At 39.2% G+C, this 22,102-nt stretch overlaps 1 protein-coding gene across 2 annotated transcripts in view; it reads right to left on the bottom strand.

Annotated features, from left to right (window-relative positions):
* Nucleotides 1-10,547: 10,547 nt before the first annotated feature.
* The window catches only part of KATNBL1 (katanin regulatory subunit B1 like 1), a 39,015-nt gene continuing 27,460 nt past the window's right edge, over nt 10,548-22,102 (bottom strand). The window contains exons 3-11 of one of the 2 annotated variants that reach the window (XR_010921654.1): nt 21,205-21,245; nt 20,324-20,603; nt 19,169-19,287; nt 18,927-18,977; nt 18,747-18,836; nt 17,910-17,999; nt 14,167-14,260; nt 12,371-12,863; nt 10,548-12,035 (exon numbers count right to left, since the gene is read on the bottom strand). Coding sequence is in view for 1 of the 2 variants with exons in the window: in XM_067558025.1 (XP_067414126.1) it covers nt 12,003-12,035; nt 14,167-14,260; nt 17,910-17,999; nt 18,747-18,836; nt 18,927-18,977; nt 19,169-19,287; nt 20,324-20,603; nt 21,205-21,245 (798 nt within the window). In the remaining variant the exon portion in view is untranslated. The remainder of the gene's footprint in view (nt 12,036-12,370; nt 12,864-14,166; nt 14,261-17,909; nt 18,000-18,746; nt 18,837-18,926; nt 18,978-19,168; nt 19,288-20,323; nt 20,604-21,204; nt 21,246-22,102) is intronic. The other variant, XM_067558025.1, reaches the window with a different exon arrangement.

The raw sequence follows: 22,102 nt of genomic DNA, 5'->3' as shown, positions 1-22,102 counted from the left end.
AAAGTAACAGGTCTAGCTGTGGTGGATGCATCAGTGGAAATTCATTAGACAAACAGCCGTAAGGGATGGTCTATAATACTTAGTCCTGCCTTGAGTGCAGGGGACTAGAGTAGAAGTCCTCTGATTCTATGATTATTGCTGGAGTCTCAGGCAGGGTCTCCTGATGGACACTGGCACTAGGTTGTTTGGTCAGAAGGTTGAGGGAAGGTAAGAATAAGTGAAGGGAATGACTGGAGACACAGAGGAGTAAGAAGACAAGAATGAGTTGGGGGAAGTCTGGGCTGAAAACAGACTCCATATTATATTAGCGGGTATATCAAAAACACCGACTGAACCTCAAAATGTGGCATTATCAACACAGTCAGCTAAATAACTAGGGGGAAAATAGATAGTAGAAATAGTATGCAAAATTCAGGGCATTATTTTTAGTTAAACAATATGTAAAATATTGTGCAAGAACTATACTATCAAAGAGTATTTTGTATACACACATACAGTTTTTCTTTAAATAACCCAATTTATAAAAAAACAAAATAACCCTAAGTAAACATTCAGGAATAGCATTCATTTGTCAATACGCTGTATGCACACCTCTAGTGTGCAAGGCATACATGTCAGGATCACATAAAATGACTGATGAACACACACGTGCCTTTACATTTTTAGAACATGATATCACCATGATAGAATTTAGAAGTGTAGCTATGTGGTGGGAATTTTGAGATGTTAAGGCATCATTCTGGAAACTATGAATGCCACTTCTGAAATATTTTTTTCGCATTTGGGTGAATGACAAGGTTGTGTTGGAAGTTTGGAACTGAACAGAGTAGATGTGCTCCAGTTCCAAGTGGTGGAAGAATACTGAATGGGAAGAATTTGGAACATCTTGTAAGCCTTGAGGAAAGGAAGACTAGAGTTTTATGTTGCAGAATTCTTACAAAATACAGCATGAATTACATCCACCCTTCTGATTTACATCAGATCCCAGGCCTGTCTTGTGAGTGTAGTTAGGTTAATTGGATTACTTGCATGAGTTACTATATAAGGATTGTAGGGCAGCATGAAAGAGTTACTCACCTTATGCAGTAACTGCTGTTCTTCGAGATGTGTGTCCCTGTGGTTGCTCCACTTTAGGTGATTATAGAGCAGTGCCCTGTATTGGAGGAGGGACTTCGGTGTTAATTATTTTGTGCAGATGACAGTACAGTTAAGCCTAATGAGGCATCCTTGACAGATGCCTGGTCAACAGCATAATGTTTTATATGTATGTGCTGACGACCATGTTGCGGCTTTGTATCTGTCCGTTATAAGAACATCATGAACATTAAGAACATTTATGGTCATTCCTGCTGTCAAGATAGCCAAATTCATGGCGAAAATGCATATGCCACACAGGTTAAGTGTTAAATAATAAACAGGGACGGGTATAATTGTATGCCTCCCATAGCCATTAATATTCATTTTATGACCATTTATATCACTAAATAGGGGTTTTAAGGGGCATTGTAGAAGTGTGTATTTACATATTATTTTAGATAAAAAGTTGTGAAGTGGTTAACCCAGAGCTCACTTTGTTGGACGCGTAGCAAAGGGGAATGAGCAGATTAGAAGCTGTAACTGAATAAACACTCCTTATCACTCCACCCTGCTCAATCTCTCTCTTCAATCGACCCTGCAACAATCATCTACAACAGTCGGTGCAGGGGAAATCATAGCTTCAACAGATGAGGATGATGACTCATTTGTGGGAGGAGAGGTATCCTGATCCCCAGTGGAAATCTCTGCCCGAGTTTCTTTCGCTGCTTCAGCCACTGTAGCTGAAAGTTGATGGTCTCACCGATCTCGTTGTACTCACATGGGAGCTGATAGGTCTTTCATAGAGTGGGAGGAGCAAGCATCCCAGTTATGCCACTGCATATGGTATGGCATCGAAGGGGAAAACCATGGTGGACCATAATAAGGATATGGTTTGTGCCCTCTCTGGGAGGTATAATCACTGGGTTCTAGTGAAGGTCAAGTGGGGGAGGAGTGCTCAGATTAAAATTGAGCTTCCTCTGCTTCACTATCATCATCACTGAGAGAGCGCACTGGTGAGAACGCCTCATCATGTGCAAAGTGTTGGAGAGCCAACGGTGTCCTCTAATCTTGGAGATGAGGTGTGGATGGGTTGTATGTGGTGGTGTTTGCACCTTCTTATGCCCGACGGTGCCAAAGTCAGTGCCGTGGTCCCAATTGGCTCTGTTATGGTAGTTGGTGCTGAGATTGGTGCAGTATCAGAAGATGGTGCTGCAATCGGTGCGTCATTAGGACTTGATGCCACTGTCGGTGCCTTCTCGGTCACCGGTGCCGTGGCCAGCATATTCTCTATCTCTGGTACTGTGGTCAGTTTTGGTGCCAGCGTGGGTGCCGTAATTTTTCTTGGCACCATGCTCTTCTTCGGTGCTGTTGGACATGGCAGTGCCACAATGACTGTTGGCCATTTGTCAGGCAGTTTCTGCATCGTATTTTTATGTGGTGCCGTGCTGGAGGAAGATAACTTTTTAAAATTGCTCAACTCCTGGCCAGGACGTTTTAGGTCCTTTAGTGGCACTGACCATGTTGTACCTGAGGATCCTTTTGCCTCTTTGGTACTGCATTTAGGGGACAGCCTCTTAGGTGAACCCTTTCTCTTTGTCGTAGGACTAGAAGTAGGAGATGAAGCCCTTTTCCTTGGCGAGCGTTCTATGTTAGGTTTGTCCAGTTCTGGGTCAGACGAGGGTCTGAGTGATTTTTCCATTAGAGTTAACTTCAGCTGCAGGTCTCTGTCCCTCCTGGCCCTCGCTTTAAGATTTTTGCAATGTGTACACTTTTGAGGTACATGGGTTTCACGCTGGCACCATACACAGAGTGAGTGTCTGTTCAACAGTGGCATAGCCTCCCTACAGGAGGTACATCTCTTAAAACCAGGGGAACCTGGCATATCCTATTCCTATAAGCTCCACTACCCAGAGAAATAAAATAAAATATAAATAAAATAAATTTGAATTTTTTTTTTAAAACAGGTAAGTGACTGACTAAAACAGACTTAACTATGACTAAACTAAACTAATAATTAACTCTAAAATATCTAACTACGAACAAAATTTGACTGCTGGTAACGCGCCGTCTCAGACCGTGGATGGTTGAGAAGGAACTGAAGGAGTTGGGTCATGTGCGCTACCAGATGCGCAAATGGTGCCACAATATTACAGCCATGCGCACTCACGCACGGCCCAAGCAAATACTGCTGAGATCTCTGATCAATGGCATGGGACACAATGACATCTAAAGTGGAGCATCCACAGGGACATCACTCAAAGAAGAAGTAGAATTTTTGTTATGACAGTGGAAAATCTTAGGCACTTAGCTGAAGATCTGAAAGTTTGATAGGACAGCAGCAAAGGGTAAGAATGAATGAAAGTTGGTGATGGAATCATACCTGATATAGCTTTGGAGTTTCAGGTTTTTGAATTAACCGCTACATTTCCTGACTTGCAGGTATGTTTGTTTTTTTTAAAGTAACTACAACATTCTAATAATATATTTGGAAAATAGTAGATACCAGTTTACAACCTTAACTTCAGTTTGAGAGAAACTATATTGTGTATATAAAAAAGACAAATATGTAAGTTGCAGAAAACATAGGGCTGATTTTCAGAAGGGCTGAACATTACAATTTTTAATGACGTGAATGAAAGCTATGGATGCTTAGCACTTCTTTAAAAAATAAATCAGGCTCATACATACTTTCATAGCTGTGGTAGAGGTTAAGATTCCGTAAGAACAAAATACCACTGTCAAAAGTAAGTATTCTAAATACTAGTATAGTTAATTGTATGGAATCCTGAAAAGACACTGTGGAGAATAAGGGAATTCTCTGTATTATTTTTTTATGAGCATGATGTGTACCTCAGTTTAGCTGCTTGATAGTATCTTGTTGGACTGCAAGGAATTAAATCAAAGGTGCTGGGGGAGATAAAACAGGAAACAAAATAATAGCAAAGATAAGGTACCACCAGAGAGAAAGATCCTTGAGGAAGCAATAGGGGAGTTATTAAACGGAGAAAGTGCACCTGCCTGGCCCAAATCTAGGCTCAAAGGGGATACTAAACCATTAAACTCCCTAGCCTAAGGAGAAAGTGGGATGTTGAGCAAGCAGTAGGAGGTAGATCTGAGTCTCTGACAGTTACAGAGGATGCTGCAGTGGCTGTCTGTCACCCAGCCCAGGAGTAAGGATGCTTGGGCTGAACACAATTTACCCAAGTGCAATGAGAGGATAATGTGTAGGTAAGAAACAAACATATAGGCCTTTCAAAATCCCTTTCCCCATCTTGCTATGTCCCTGGTGGTGAACACACAATACATTTGTTTTGACAAAACTGGTTTGAGTCACTTTAATCAGGCACTGGGTACAGACTCTTGCATTTGCCAAGTATTGTTGGGCCTGTTGTGTTTACACATAATAGGGAAGCAGGGGGGCTGTAGCCCACAGGTCCAATCCCAGGGAGGTTGATCTGTAGCATTCCATACATGAAAGATGGAGAGAGCTAGGCTGGTCACCTGAAGAGTGCATTCCTGAGGGACTAAAAGGGATCTAAAGTGCAGCCCACCTAGTAATTGTGAGATCACATTTTGTTTATTCAACAGAATTCAATGAGTGTTTTAACAGCCATAGTAGATGCTCGTTATTCTTAAGTACTGCTGATGTCCGCTCCATTTCTGGATGAATATGACATACGCAAAGTACTTAGTCACAGCTCAAGTGATGGATTGAGTGAAACCTGAACTGCTGCTTCTGTTTAGGATAAGTCAAAGCCTTATATTTTAACAAATGTGTGTAACAGTAGCTCAGATCAGAGCTAACAGAAACTGAGCTTAATTCATTGGCATGAATTTTATTACCAGCAGACATACAAAGAACTGATTACAATTTTTCTTGGTCTTTTCTCTCTTCACATTTAGGTATTCACTGCGTGCAGTGAATATCTGACAACGTAACTTTCATTGGCCTAGCCAAGCTCACACAGCTTCATTATCCTCCTCACCCCATTCCTGATGGAGTTCCTCCTCATCATCCCTCCTTTTAACCTACCCAATCTACCTCCTGGGAATGGGGGACTGTAGCTCATTCTCATATGAACAGAGGCAGTGACCTCTGCTGAAGTAGGACTAGGCATCAGTGTTGCTCTTTCAATAAGCTGACTGGTGGTATTGAGCCAGTGAGCAATCTTTATTGTTCTAGTTCTGCACTTGGTTTCAAACATAGCACCTCCAACATGCATATAAATTCCATCAGCTTTTGGAAAGGTTGCTGATCCTTGAAGTGACTACAGCAACCCTTTTTCTAAAACTGTGTTTCACTTTTTTGCTGGTAATGTTTATGTAATAAACTTTATAAATACACATTTAAAAGGTAGTGTCAACTTAAAAATCACATCAGCCATTTGTTAAAGCCTATTACAATTCCTACAATTATTGCCCATTAGAAATTGGCCACGTTTCTCTGTTCTCTATTTTTAAATTAGATTACTTTGCGCATTTGAGAACACTTTGTCGGTGTCCTTAGTTGGTTACATGGGTCTTTCAGACAGCAGTAGCATAAATAAAAAGGCATTTTAAAATAGAAAAATAATGATAAACCCACAAAATTTGGCAGGGATATTCAAGAGCAGGTATAATACCAGCAAACCATTTAAGTTTTTTTAAACGAGAAAATTTCAAGATTTTTAAATTACACAATACTTTAAAATGACTTATAAACAATTAAAAAAAAAAGACACTAGGGTGTGCGCTTAGTCTAATAATCACACCTACAGTGGAAGACTACTTAGAATATGACACACTATATTGAGTTTTGGACTTACTTCAATTATTGCACAATACCCATGCAGTTTGTCTCATTGCTTAAATTATACTACTCAGTTTTAAAGAACAGATTAATAATTTCAATACAATCTACTTTTTTCTAATGCATCACAATTACATGTAGAAATCAACAACTCACCCCCCTTCACAGAATAGATTATTAAAGACTGTGTTAAAGAAATAAGGTACTAGGAAAATATAAAGCAAGCCAATGTGCAAAATATAAACACTTTGTTCCATTAATTCTGTCTTAAAAGTCATGCAAGCCATATTTACTATGCAGAAAAAAAGTGTTTTAAAATGGTGATAGCCAGTGGCCCATCTGCACTCTTGCTGCCTAAAATGTTAGCAGTTGAGTTGAGCCAGTGACCTCTGTGAACTGTTTAAATTTTAAAACATTTCTTCCAAGTAGACAGAGCCCAAAATTGCAGAGTTTAGAATAGTTGGGATCTGCACAGTATCCGCATAAAGAGGCGTTACAACAAACGTGCTTGCTGTTAGTGCAACAAAAATAGTCTGTCAAAACATTAAATCATTTAAAATTAGAATTACTGGGAATAAAAACGCCAATCCCCTTTTCATGTGATTAGAAAGCTTTTCATCTTCAGAATGCTTTGCAAACATTTGCTACTTAAATCTTTGCAAACACCCCCATGCTATTACCAGGTTAATTGGCACTGCCCAAGGCTAAAAGCAAGACCCTGTCAGAGCCTGGCTTAGAACTCAGGAATTTCTGTCTTGCAGATGGATTCTCAAAACACAGGAACTCACCTCCGTTTCGATTTCAAGTCCTGTGTACAGATGCAGCCCTGAATGCCCATTGCAATGAGTTAATTAACTTTTGAATATTTTACATAAATATGTTTGTGGGCTTATTGGAATTAAACTAATTTCTAAATTACTAACGTAGTTAGTCTTTATTTATATACTGTTTCTAGTATTTTTTTTCCTTCATAGGATTTTCATTTCCTCACCTTTTAGCAAATGAAATGAACATACATACAATATCCTTACAGACTGCACAAAGATAAACTAACTTCATTAAATGGGTGCTGAATGTTGCATGTATTTATCTTGTGGTGTCCCAACACTTGTGTCCTATGGTTAAGGCATCAGATGGAGGACAGGAGACACTCAAATTAGCAGCAGTTATTCTTGTATAATTAATTGTTTAAAATAAACATTTTATAGAATATCAGCAGATGTGGATTTTTTGGGGAGGGATTTAATATTATTAAATACCATGGCAAATAATTTTATCAAATGTATATTTAAAAGATCCTTAATTTAAAATGAGAAATTCTGGTGGGTCAGCGACCATCTTTGTTCTGTCTGTGAAATGCCTAGCACAATAAGATCGTGATCCATGACTAGGTCTCCTAGGCATTATGGTAATACATATAATAGTGGAGAACAAGGATCTTTCTAATCCAAATAACCGGCACCACATGAGTGTTGGCAGTGTAAGTATTCCCATGGTACTCTGCTAACATACCCCAGCTATTAACTCTAGAACAACTTCTAAGTTTGAAAGATAATTTAGGTTTCAGATTCATTTAGTCCATGTTTGGTTTTTGCTAAGACTGCACAAAACGGTGCAATTTGTGAAGTAGTTTTTATGATGTGTATTCCTGTTCACTAGGAAATTTACCAAGACATCTCACATGCATTAAAAAGCTTTTCCCCCACTCCCCCATATAGTAAAGAACCTAAGCTAGATTTGAAGAAAGCTTATACAGAATTTGGAGCAGTTTTACAAGGGTGCTCTAATTTGCATGTTTCTGTATTATCTTTTACCTATTGAATCAATATTTGACAAGAGTATCTACTCATCTAGTTTGTGTATTTATTAATAATTGGATATAAAAAATACAGAAACAAAAATATACCATAGCTACTCCACTCAACTTTCTACCGTTGATAGCAGTTTAGTGTTTAGACACCCTTTCATGTTGTCAGAATAAAACACAGACCTCTTTTGCATTACACCACATGTATCTAAAACTGCAATCCTTGGCTGTTAATCCCTAACAAAACAGATCATGTGAATCCCCTACTGCTTTGTTCCTGGTACTCATCTTTCTCTCTACATAGTGCAATACCAAATCCATAGGAATACAGAAGACAGTTTATGGAGTGGGAAAGGGCTGTCAGAAGAAGACAACTAATAAAACACTCAGCTTTGTAAAAAGGCTCTTGGAGAAAATCAGTGTTATATTTTGGGATACGAAGACCACAGGAAAAAATATTTGTGATATTAGGAAGATTTAAGCTACAGTAGCTACCTCGGAAGTAAGGATTTTCTACTTCTAGATGTTTAGGAAGAGGTATGTTCACTTAAGCTCCTTCAAAATGAATTATATAGCATCAGTAAAGCTCTCTAGCATTCTTTGTGTCTACCTTCTTAATGTTTTGGCTTTTCCCAAGATCAGTCCTCAGCAAAGTATTAGTAGAACTTAAACATGAATTCATATACCAACAGTTTAATTTGGTGCGTTGAGAGGCTGCTTTTGCATAGTTCAAAGTTTGCCTGAGGGCTTTTCCATCTCTAGTTTAGGGAATGAGCAAGCCGTTTTGCAACTCATGTCAAAACTCTTACTAGGATAGCCTCAAGCCCTTTCGGTGAACATTGGCATGAAAGAACATTCTCAAATATGAAGTGTTGTTTTTCAGACTTCATTAATTTCCTATCAAGAGATGTAATATAAAGAACACCTCTGTGTAGGAGCCTCAATCCTCAAGTAGATACATGCTTATGTCACATGATATGAACTCTAAAGCTTTAATCCAGCACTCGCCAATTTTCTCCTCAGTGAAGCATGTATGTAAAGCACATGTATGAAGACCTAAAACATTAAAGAAGTGAAAGAGCAAATGGCTCACTATTTCTTTTTACCAGCTGTAATTCATCTTGAGTAACTCTGATGAGTAAAATAAGATGTTGGGGGGAAAAATGACACAATATTGACAACAGCCTTGCAATTGACCAGTGTCAACTGTGGGCAACAGAAAGTGGTGGGAAGTTTCTTTTCTCAGTGAACTGTTCATTGGTCCAGTAATGACTCTTGTACAGATAAATTAAGACAGTCACTACCCAAATATTTTATAAGTTTATACAGATGCTGACATCTTTACTCATTGTATCATCTTTTTGATCTGACATTACACACGATACATTCCATTAGAGCACAACAGATTCCCAGGCACTTGTGAAAAGCAAACAGGCAGCAGATCGATCCTGACAAGTTCCAACTAAGCTGCTGTTGGGTTTTTTGGGACATTTAATGAGCTCTACAGTAGTCAAGATATATATATAATGCTGGATTGATAAATGAAGCTTTGGTTAGAATTCTGTTGAGACCAATGACCAAGAATTCTCTTACATCTCACAGTCTAGTGGTTCCCTAACAGTCACACATTAAGAGATGCACTCATTCAGGTAAGACAGAGATACCAAAGACAATGTATTTTTAATATTGTACTCCCTTATAAATGCTGCAGAAATATAACTTTTAGTGGAAAGACACATTGTTTACAAGTCATTTACCTAAAATTGGTTCTCCAGACAAGATTTACCTTTACTTCTGGCACAAGGGATAGAAGACACAACCACTGTCCTCTTAACTGTAATCTGGTGAGAGATCAATGACCATGTGCACCATTCATTTTGAAACAAGGCCTTTGTTACTATAGTCAAAGTGGATACTGATGAAAAGATGTGCATTTTACTTATAGTAGTTATTCCAGCCAGTCTCTGAAAGGCTTCCATTCACTGAGTTATAGAATATTTTGTTTCTTGCTGCCAACATTAGGAGAAAGCCAGACAGTTTTCATCTCTTTTAGAGCTCACTACCCTTGCAGAGTGATTTAAAAACTAACAATTGCAAGTCAAAACAAAAATCAAAGAAAGGAATTTAAAGATCATCTTTATGCATAGTAACAGAGAAGCAGTAAAGGGCACGATGACATCTTTACAGTTCCTGTAAGTACTAGCTCTATCATCCTAGTTAACACACTGGAAAGTGATTAGGTTTAGTAGGAAATTCTGTTTCAAAACTACATGAGCATGAATTACAGTTATTGATAAACTCTAAAGATAGATGGCACTCACTTCTCCTAGTGAATGGAGAACTTTGGTTCAAATTAACTTTTTAATTCAATCAGTTACAGTAATCTGAATACATTACAAAAATTCAGTGAAGGAAATCCACCTAAGGTTTACTTCTAAATAACATCTCATAAAAATAAGATCATAGGATGATAACAGGAAAATATAACTTTCCACAATTATAGCTGAAGTTGTCCTGGAACTTGGGAGCTACTCTACATCTCTAGTTCCTTAGGATGATAATGTTGTTGAGATATGCAGAGCCTTTGGTGGCTTAAAAGGCATTTACCTATACAAAAGCAAACACCAGAGCTAGAAGACACTTTTCTACTTAGCCCTCAGAAGTCAGTGACCATGACATTGAAATTAAACTCAAAATGAAGTACTCTAGACCCTTACACGTCCCACAGTGAACATTTATATTCTATTAGTTTCATTTGCAAAGCAGAGGAGCCCCTACCCATGTAGAGGGGAAAAAAAAGACGGTTCTATATAGAGTTGCAAAAGCACACATATGAAGCTACAGTAATTATAATCGCTGATTTAAGCATGAAGATAAGTTCCATAATAACTTTAATTCAAAAACAGTGTAGTCGGTCGCTGGTACATGCTACAGATTTACATTTCAACTTCTGTTTCAAGTGCACAGTTGGCACTTCATAGAATTTTATTTGGACAAGCATTTTCACTAGTTACAAAATAGAAGAGAAAGTTGCCGGTCTAAAAAACCCAAAACCTTTTCCATAACTGTTAAACTATAGCAGTTAAACTAAAATATCACATAAGAAAGACAAAATATAGCTGTAAACTGTGCTTCTGAATTTGTTCCATTGTGGATCCATTTAGATTTAATGTAGCTTGAATTTACCTTAATCAATCAGACTTTTAATAACTAATTTTGTAAAAGCCATGTGTCAACTTTTGATAGAGGAGGTAGCCTATACGTTGTTAGATCTGAAAAAATACAGGCCTATTCTGGCTGTAAACATTTCTAGAGCAGGAGATATAAATATCTGTAATAAAAAGTAGTGTAGAAGCTGTTCTAGGAAAAAAAACAGGTAAAATTATCTGAGCTTCAAAAGGAAAAACAGTAGAAACATTTAGTATATTTACTCATCTGTATAGTTTAAATGATACAGAACTTAAGATTAATATATTAGAAATCCATATACAATAAAAAAGTGTTAGCTGTATAAATTCACCAGTCTGACATTTGCAATAAGCATTTATCCAAACAAATGCAGGTATTTTTATATGCTAGTTATGTCATACATATCTGATGATTCTCTGAAGAACACATATAGGGGAAATAGTGACTTGATTTTTAAAAAATGTGCAAATGTTTCACAAATGAGTTTTACACGATGTGAAATTCTGATTTTTATAGCAGTTTTTCATCATGTCTTGATCCGTTGATTCTAATAGATATATTTGTATCTTAATAAATTGGCTTCTTCAAACATTAGTAATTAAGGCATCTTGCTGTATATAGTTTCTCAATAGTGCAAACAAAAACCATCTTTAATATTTTGATTAAAACAAGATACTAAAACATTTCAAAGTTTTTTCAACACAACTGGAAAATAGCTGCACATTTTAGTTTAAAACCCACTGATGGTGACTGGTCTTGTTGGTTCCTTATAACTGGTTCTGCAGTTGTTGTCACGATGATATAATTTATATTCCTTTATGCAATATGTAGTGAAACACAGCAGCATTTAAATGACTTTACCAAGTAACTGAACAAATCCCAAATGCAGCAAAGGCATACAGTTTTCATAGTGCACTTTCACCTCACTGAAGTAAAAGCTGCTCCTATTAGGCATTCTTCCACTTCAATGTGAAGTAGATGGTTAGGATTTTGTTAGTGGTTTCATTAAAGTTTTTGAAGGTCCATTCCTCTTCTGCCAACAGTTCTCAGAAAAGATATATTTTGGAAATAGTATATAAATCCAGGGATATTTTAAAGGATTATTTAGCCAAATATGCACTCCTCAGTTCTCCAAGCATCTCAGTGTAGCTGTAATAAATAAGCACCTACATCCTAAAAAGGAGAAAAGAAAAAAAATGTTTGTCACATTATTTCATTACTGAAATAAAGAATGCATAAGGTAGGATGCATACTGTAATTATTTCAAAATATACTACAAAGATACTGTTATTTGTACTGCAGTAGTGCCTAAGAGCCCTGGTTATGGACCAAGAGCCCTTTGTGCAAGGTGCTGTACAAACACAAAACAAGTAAAGTAAGGCCCTAGTTTATGACTATTTCCAAGTAAAGTACAGGCAAAATCCTGCCCGCTGAAAAGCACATTGACACCAAATGCCACAGTAACTTCAATTTGGTTTATTTCCCTTCCTCCACATGTACACACACACCTATGGCACATAGCTGAAAATACTCATGATGTAAAATTCCTTCACTATTTTCAACAGCATTTTTTTTCTTCTGCTATGCTCTCCAGGCATCCTGGCTCCACTCCCTGGGTGTCTGCTCCCCAGTGTTGTACAGATGGGCTCAGAACTTCTTTTTCCCCATACGTGGCACAGAAAGGGGGCATGCTTGTCGCCAGCTTCAATTGCTCGTCTCTGGGCTTTCACTGCTCTTCCGGTAGCTTGCTTTCTTCCTTTTTTTTTTTTTTTTGCTTCCCGCAGCTCTATAGCTACAATCTGGACTCCAGTTCTGCCTCGTTACCCCCTGCTGCCTGGCTACCCGGAACACTGCAGGGAGCACGCACTTCTTGTGAGGAAAGCTGGAGTGTAGCTGCAGGCAAGTCCCAGCAGGGCAGGAAGACAAAACAAGAGATCAGGAGTCCGGATGCAGCAAAACGGCAAATTCCCCAGTCATGGAATTGAGTTCACAAGGCTCCAACTGAGATAAATGAGATAGGTCACACCTCTATATTAGGCTCTCTGCAAACTCATGAAGACAACACTGTACTGATTTACGCTCTGGTCCTTATGGTTGCCAAGATAATTTTGGAAATATGAGCAAGTTTTTAAAAAAAAAAAAAAAGAAAGCTGAGATTCTGGAACACATTTTTATGACATAGGTGAATTCCACAAGGGGCTCAGACTACAAGCAAACACCAACACTATTACCTCACAACAAAGTGTGTGTGCGTGTGTATTTTTTTTAAAAAAAAGTAGTCGTCACTGCATCTCTGTTCTTCCCATCCCAAGGAACAGTCAGCTAGTGAAAGTTGTGTGGTGGGTGGGGTAAGTACTATATGAAAAGCTCACAGCTATGAATTTCTAAGTATTAATCAGTGCAAATCTTCTCCCCTTGCAGGTTTGTCCTCTTACTCTCTTTCTTAGACCTCAGGAACCTCTCCCCTTCCCTCTGTTGCTCAAATTATGCAGCTAAGCCAATGCTTAGTCTCCCTCCTTTCCCATACGTAATCCATGTCAGAGCTCTCCTGGGAAGAGGGTTCTGACTCGGTGCAGCCCTGCAGTTCCCAAATTGGTTTGTGTGAGGAGTCTATGGTCCTTGCTGTGAGTGCAAAGAGCAGCACCTGCAGGAGTGGGTGCTCAAGCACTTGCTGCCTCAGTGGGCCTTGCACTGCAGTAGGGTGAAGAGCTGCAATGAACAAGCAGCAGGGGAAGGCAGACATATCGTTTGCTTTAAAAAGCTGTGAGCTGTTTTCCCCAGCCTGAAGCATCCAGCTCTAGTATCAAGCTTGTTACCCTCTCTCTTGACCTAGCCACCTAGCACTTAAACTCAAAGATGCAGCTGGTATTTAAGGTTCTTTATCCTGCAGTACATAGATACTGGTGTGTCAATATTTAAAGCAGCACCTCTCTCCTTTCATGTTCTACCTACATATCTAGGTTTTTATACTGCAGCACTCAATATCCAAGTGCCTTACTAGTATCAGATAAAATAAGAGTATCTTCCTCTCCCCAACTGGGAAGCATTTATCTTTTTTTCTTTTTCCCCCCTTTAAATAAATTTTTTTTTATGGAAAAGCCAAACTAGATCCCTATGTCACTACTACTACATGAAACTGTAAAGCAGACATTTGAGATTTCTCTAAAAGAACTCTGATTTATATCAACATTAAGTGAAAAATATTTCCATAAGATAATACATCCTCCACTTGCGGGATGCATATAAATTTGATGTCAGATTAGATGGATATTTAGTGTTACATTGATTACCGGAAATAAATTACCTTAGCTATATTACCAGTATATCCTGGAACCAGAGTAAGATGATTTTCTTGTTCCCACAATCCACTTAATTGTTGTTTTAAAATCTGAATATTTCTGGAAGAGATATACAGAATCTCAGTCACAACTGTACTTCATATTTATCTGAATATCATTCTTTGGTAACAAATGTTTTACAATAGACATGGCCTTAGAAGCCTCAGTATTTCTACATCACATTAGTGGCAATATCAAGGCAGAGTGTAGATTTCAATTCTGAACTTCCTGTTTAAAGTATGTTCACCAGTTTTTGTATTGTTTTTATTTTGTATGAGTTTTGCAATTAAGACTCCAATATAAAAATCACTGAGAAGCTTTAAAAATGGAATTTTAAGTTTTGAAGAACACGATTTGCTTCACAAAAATAAATCAACTTATTTAAAAAAAATCAAAGTAATTAGAACATGTAATATTGTGCAGTAGGAGCAAGATTCACAACACATATCAGAGAAGGTTTCTTACTGTAACTGGAGGTTCTTCGAGATGTGCAGTTCCTATCTGTATTCCACACTTCGGTGTGCATGTGCCCGAGTCTGGAAGTTTTCTCCAAGCAATGTTCGTTGACCCACACATGCATGGTACGTCTCCTTGAGCTCCCAACAGAGGGTATAAGGGAACGTGCCGGTTGATGCCATTCCAGTTCTGTAATCATGCGGAATTTCGGTTTTTTTGATTAATGAACTTGGCTGACGAAGATCAGGCTTGGTCTCCGCCCTTCACCTTTTTCAGGATGAAGAAATGTGAACAGAATCCCCTCCCCTGGTATTGAGGTGAGACGCCCTCTATCACATCCTTGTGGAGCAGGGAGTCTGTTTCCTGCTGAAGAATCATTGGTGGGAGGGATCCCCCTAAGGGGGTCAGGTGGGAAGGTGATAAGGCAGGGAGGAAAGAAACTCTATGGAGTATCTATGATGGATGATCTCCAGTACCCAACTGTCCATGGTGGTTTTGCCCCAACTGTGGGCAAAAAGGGAAGATGGCTACTGAAGATGATAGGCAATGAATGCTGTGGTTGGTATTGGAGGTGGTTTTCAGGTCTCAACCCACATGTCAAAAATGGCCTTTGGCCTCCAGCTGGGATAGGGTTGAGGATGTGGCAGTGGCCAGGGTTGGGAAGTGGAATCTCTGAAACCTCTGTCATTTTCAAGGGGGTAAAGACCGTTAATAGTAGGGTGGCTACATAGCTGGTGGATGTGGTCTGAAAGACTGCCTCTGGTGCTTCCATCTAGGGGCTAGAGTGTAGATTCCCAGGGATTGTAGAGTGGAGCATAAACTATTCAGGGAGTGCAGGGATTAATCTCTTTTATTGTTGAAGAGGTTGGCTTCATCAAAAGGGAAGTCCTCAATGCTGTTTTGGATCTCCCTCGGGAACCCAGATGACTGAAGCCATGACTTCCGGTGCATCACTAGTCTGGTGGCCAAGGAACAGGAAGCGGTATCGGCTGAATCCACTGCTGACTGGAGGCCCACTCTAGCCACCAGTCTCCCTTCATCCACTAGGGCCTGGTTCTCCGCAAAGAGCTTGTCCCTAAATTCTGCCAGCCTGACGTACGCATTGAAGTTGTATTTAGCTAGCACAGTCTGGTACTTCACTATGTGGAATTGCAGACCTTCCAACGAAAAGGCCGTCCTGCCCAGGAGGTCTAATCTTTTTGGCCCATTGTCCGGTGGGGTGGACTTCTGGGGGTGCTGACAAGCTAGTGAGTTGGGGCTGGGTGTGTGAAGAGGAAGTCAGCCCCTTTAACCAGCACAAAGTAGCATTTCTCAGCTCTTTTCAGGGTGAGGGCACATGATGCTGGAATGTGCCACAGTCTGGGCTGGTGCCAGTATGGCCTCATTTATAGGGAGGGCCACTCTGGAGGGTCCCTGGGCTGAAAGATGTCCAGGAGACAGTGTTGTGGGTCCTGAACTTCCTCCCACAGAATCTGCAAGTTGGTAGCCACCTGCTGCAGGTGTTTGTAGTACTGCTGATAATTATCCAGCAGAGAGAGCGGCAGAGGGATATGACTGGCTTGGCTGGTCACGAGGAGACTCCGAATGGAGCCGGTGGTACTGGTTCCATGCCTTCCTCTTCATAAACCAATGGAGCTGGCTAATGTTCAGGGAAGAAACGGTAAGAGCCTTAAGATGGTGCCAGGAGTCTGTAGTATAGGTCCTAATGGTTTCAGTAAGGCCAGAACGAGGGGTCCATCAGTCTGAGTGGGCCCCATGGGAGGCGATACTTGGCTTCCCTGGGGGTCATAACTGGGTGAGTAGGGGTGCCTCAGCTGCCTGTCCACCCTCCTGTGCAGCAGAGGCAAAACTGGCTCGGCTACATCCTGGGACTCCTCAAACTCAGATGACTGTTCCGTTGGAAAAGTGGGACAGTCGGTACCGGAAGGTACTGGTCCGAAGAACTGGGAAGGGGCCTGCCCTGCAGCAGGAGCAGCTGTTCGTCCTCTGGGGTGGGGATGTCCCAGAGAATGGATGGACCCGAGAGGAGTGGAGACTGCAGTTATGGCAGGAACACTACATCTGGAGATAACGTATCCATGTGTCTTGGAGTCCACAGAGTGCTCATGGAAACTCTGGAGGGACCCAGTTCCGTAGTTAGGCCAATCCTGTGCGCATGGTGGCGAGGCAGCACTGACAAAGTATCCGGAGCCACACTCATAGATGGGCACTCTAAGGGTTCTAGTACTGAGGCCACCAGTGGTACTGATGGATCCCACTTCTTCTTAACCTTATCCTCCAGGCGGGGGCAGTGTCTTTGCCATTGGTTCAGCAGGATATGCTTGTGACATCTCAGCTGACCTGTCAAGGCTCAGAGAGGGAGTGCATCTCTTATGAGCTGTCTGCTATGGGGATCTTGCTCTTGTGGTAGGTTGTCCTTACTCTGATGCTGGTGGTTCTGCAACATGGTTCGGCGGGGCACTGCTCAGCTGTGGAGGCTGCTGTACCGGAGGGTCTGTCTGGCCAGAATCTGAGTGCATCCGGGACCTCATTGCCTATTCCAGCAGGAACTTGTGGAGACTAAGATCATGGGCCTTTCAAGTTCTGGGCGAGAAGGACTAATAGATGGTACATTTCACTCAGATATGTGCTTTTCTCAGACAATATAGGCACTGTTGATGCTCATTCCTTTTCCATCAGTTACGAGGGCAAGAGACAGGTCTTAAAGCCTTGGATCCTAGGTATAGGCTCTGGGTGGCAAGGGGTTGAGACCTCTAGCTGGGGAGGTGTTATATTAAACTATACACTATACTACAATTATAATAACTGTATTAACTATCTGAAGTATAAAATTATTTACAACAGTAAAAAGCAACTCTCTTATCTGCTTAAGAGTGAAGGAGGAATAGGGTTCTGACTCAGGCCACATGGCATCAAGAACGAACTGGAGTGGTGTCAACCTGCACTGCCCCTTATAGCCTTGGTTGGGAGTACGAGGAGATGTACTGCACATGTGCGGGTCGACACAGCTTGGAGAAACTTCCAGACACAGGCACATTGCGTGCATGCACACTCACATATGGAATACTCATAGGGGCCATCATTTGAAGAAGTGAAGTTTTTACTTTCAGGTTATATGTTGTCTGAAGCTTTTTCATTTTGGGAGAAAACATATCTGAGCCCTTGGGATTGTAGGACAAAACAGTGTAAATAAATTTAATGCAACTTTTGAATAACTACAGTAATGAGTGGCAATATACAATATTATACTCACCCATCTTCTACCTTTTCCAGTTGTGCAGACAGTTCTGACCACCATCTCTTAATGACAGCTAGGAGCCAGTTTAAACCAACTATCACATATCTGTAACAACATATTTAGATATTATGTATCTACCCCCTTTGGTGCAGTTGGATGTGATATCCACCAACAGTATAACTGAAAAGAGAGGCAAACAGACTCTCTTTTACTTAAGAATTAACTAATAGATTAGATAGGATAAAGCTCATAAGGCAGCACAATGGAACTGGAAAGCCACAAAGGAGAATCATTTCACATTTAAATACTTGTATGTATTTTCTGTTTTGTAATGGTACGGGAGGCTCACATAAAGGATGTTAAGATGTTCTGAATTTGAATGTTCCCTCAGTAAGTTTCATAACTTGGAATCAAGACTTTGGTGCTGGGTTTCCAAGATTTTAGTTTTTATTGTGAATAAATCTTGAAATAAGGGCAAAGCCAGTTTCCTCCTTTCTGGCTGTGGAGAACTCTTGGCCAAAAAAGGTGCACTTTTTGCACCACTGGGGGACTGGGCTTGGACGAAATGGGGACAGACACCAGAAGAGCAATCCCTGCAGAGAGCTTTTGTTGTGTGAGCTTCCTGCTTTGAAGCAGTGCGGAAGTAAACAACAGGAGGATCCACTACGATGCAGAGATCCTTCTGTGGGGGAGTGGAGGGGAAAAGTGTGTCAGGGCCCATGAAGGGTACTTTACTCATTTTGGATTGGAATAGGAGTTCATGGGCAAGAGCTTGCTGGGGAATGATTCTTTTGAACCATTCTGAAGGTTCTATTATAAAGAATCAAGATGGTGATTCATTCTGATACTTACTCTTCATATTTGCTTTTAAGCAGTGATTTTACTAAAGGCAACAGATCTACACAGCAGCCAACTGAAATATATGTTTTTTCTTCCTGTAAACTAAAATAAAACAGTGTTAACATACATGAACATGGATCAATTCATTTGAACCCCATTCAAACTCCCTTGTCCTGAAAGTTTTTTTTTTACCTGCTGGTAAGCACAGGAAGGCAATCTACTACTACTCCAAGATCCTGTATCCTAGAGACATTAAGGAACAATAGGTTAGATTACTAGTTGATTATGTGTTACACTGTAATTCCACCAGGATTAATTTAAAAAAAAAAATCAGGAATTGTAGATAAATTACAAGTTGTTTCAAGCTAAGGAAAGTTTACAGAGCTGCAGCAGGCTTGGAATTAAAGAATAAACTTTAAAATGAGACATTTTACCTCACCAAGTAGGCTATGAGTTCACTTATACTTCTCCTTCTCCAGAAAGTTAAAGCTACATTCAGTCTCAGATTTCTACTGAAAAGAACTTGCGCCATAGTATCATGGTCCTGAGAAACCTGTATAACATTTTTGGAAATACAAAAAGGTTTTCAAACTTACATATTGATTAGTTATTACACAATGAATTGCTGCAATACACTAAAGGCTACTACTCTGAAATACAGTTTTTCTAGCCAAAAGGTGACATTCTTTTTGGGTAGAAGGAATTTTAAATTTTATTAATACATGTAATTGATTAAGTAATTTTCACATGTAGAGAGGTCCAAAACACTAAACATTATTATTATTATTATTATTTTTTTTTTACCAATAACAGCTGATAAACTTCTCTTTAATTAAAAAATACGCAACACAAATAGACTGCTATTACGCCGGGCCATAATTTTCAAAAATGGGTGCCTAAAGTTAGGTATCTAAGACAGACCTGACATTCAGAGGCGTCAAGCACCCTGTGACTTTCACCAACTTCCACAAGAGCTGCTTAATGTCCAGCAATTTTAGGATTTAGGAGCCTAAATTTAAGAACTCATTATTGAAAATCTTGTCCCTGTACTGTAATTTAAATCCATACATTCTTTTTTGTACATAGTTACAACACACCTGGAACAATCAATAGAGAAACACACTTTGGAAGATATTTACTGTATTACATTACCCACATCCCTCAATTCATGGTCACCTAGGAAATAGTGCAGAGAATCTACACAAATATAAAAGGACAGCATTCAAGTGATTTTAGTTATGTTTTTTTCCAGGTCACTCATGAAAAGTTATTATGGCATACATATTATCTGGCCTTTTGAGCCAGTTACAAGAAATGATACTGCAAGCATTCACAGGGCTTGGTCAAATACTCCTGCAAAGGATATTCCTTTTCATTAACTTCCCATCTATGAATACGTTGGCAGAAATTTACTTCCAAAACACTTCCTTGAATGTTCGCTTATTTTATTGGTCCATGAGTTAAGAATAATTACAGTCTCTTCAAAAACTTCTGCTGCTAACTTAATAAAACCAAAATGAAAATAATGAACTGAGGTGATGCGCATTAACTATATTTAAAAAAAAGACACTTTTGCAAACTTGACTTACCTCTGGGAAAAAACCACTGTATTTTGATGAGGGACCTTGTGTTTGAGAGGAGCCAGAATCACTGGCATTTAGTAAAAGCATATGACTGTCGTGTAGTTTTGCTGGCAGATTACCTGCACAAGCCAGTTCATTTTCCTTATTTGCCATGTCACGGCCCCCGACTTTAGGGAACTGTTTTTTTCTGTAACAAGGTTTTGGAGTATAACCGTGAACTTTTCTTTTACAATATACTACTTTGAAAAGAAAGGGGAGGCTGGTCACAGTTTGTCCAATTGTTGTTCTGCAACGAAAGTATATTCATGAGAAATCAAGTAAAATGTTTTATATAATTCACATATTCATTAAACACTAAGATATTTTAATAGATTTAAGCTTTAAACCTACAGATTATTTTAATTATATGATTTTCTTTTTAAAAAATAGTGATTTGCTACTTTTCTGACGTTTTAAAAATTTAATTAGGTTATTGCCATGGTGACAACTGCTGTCAGTATTTATCTGAGGGCTCAGCTCTATTCCAGGAATGGTGGTAATTCAGGCAAAAAAAACTGCAGGGTTAATTTATGCCCTCAAAGGAGAGTTCCTATTTTGGAACTAAGCTGATGGCTTTCCCATTGGTGTGGCAGAAAGATCACAGGAAAAACAAAAGAACTTAAAAACCACCCAACAATGGTGTTGCTGACCACCATTATTTCCTAAAAACTTTTGAAGGTTCCCATGTGGAAGTGCAAGGATCCCAAATAATTACTTGTTTTTATTAGTGTTTTAAACATCAAAACATTAAAATACAAAGATCCAAAAAACAGTTATAAAAAGTGATAGTTTTGCCCTCCTTTCCCCTCAAATTCTGTCCCCCAGATTCTAAACAGTAGCTCTCCTACCTGTTTGTGTAAGAAGCCAATTGTTTTGGAGATTTCTTACCCTATGGAAAAACAGTATTATAAGAAAGTTTATAAACACAACTCATAATTTACCAGAAAACCCCCACTTTATTGCTTTACTAGTGTTCCCTCCCTTCCAAGTACAGCAGTGGCCTTTGTTAACTTTTTTCCACTGGTTTGTACCTGTGAAATATGCATAAGTTTGAAGAGGTGTAGCTACCCCTCTAGAGTTGTCCTATGAGCATCTTGTTCAAGAGTTGAGATTATGATGTCTTTGGTAAGTGGTGGGATTGTGACATCAGAGGTAATTTCCCTTTTTACAAGTTTGATGAAGGATTGTGATCAATGTAAATTACCTAAATTTGGTAGTGAGGTTGTGATAAAGAAAAAGCACCTGTTCAAAATTAATTTACAAGTCACAAGCCTTTTTAAAATGTTGATTGCCAGGGTAAGGATGGAGGCATAAAGAGAAAACATACCAGTTATACAGCTAGTTGTATACAATAGAACCTTGATTATTCTTGGTTTCCCCTATCTGGAACAGGTTCACGTACCAACATCCATACATTGCATAAGTACGGATAAATCAAAGGAACTGCAAATATCCTTCAAGACTAAATCAAGGTTGTGCTGTATAGATTAGACAAGCCTTTTAAAAATTAAGCATATTAATGTTTGAAGAAAACTAATCATAATTACAAAAAGCTTTAAAACGAAACAATCACATTCTTGACAATTTTCTCATTTAAAAATTAACATGTGGCCTCCCACTTTATTTTAGTATTTGGGATTTCTAGTCAGGAGGGATTTTTAAAGAGTATTAAGGTGCTAGAGTGATAAAGATTACCTGTTCATATGAAAATATTATTGTGTTCATAGAAGACTTACAAAACTATAT

The sequence above is a fragment of the Emydura macquarii genome, unplaced genomic scaffold, assembly GCF_026122565.2.
Source record: "Emydura macquarii macquarii isolate MOO-44397 ecotype Brisbane River unplaced genomic scaffold, CSIRO-AGI_Emac_v2 contig_1876, whole genome shotgun sequence".
NCBI lineage: Eukaryota > Metazoa > Chordata > Testudines > Chelidae > Emydura > Emydura macquarii.
The sequence above is the reverse complement of the archived record's forward strand: the minus strand, read 5'-3'. Positions and strand labels throughout refer to the sequence as shown.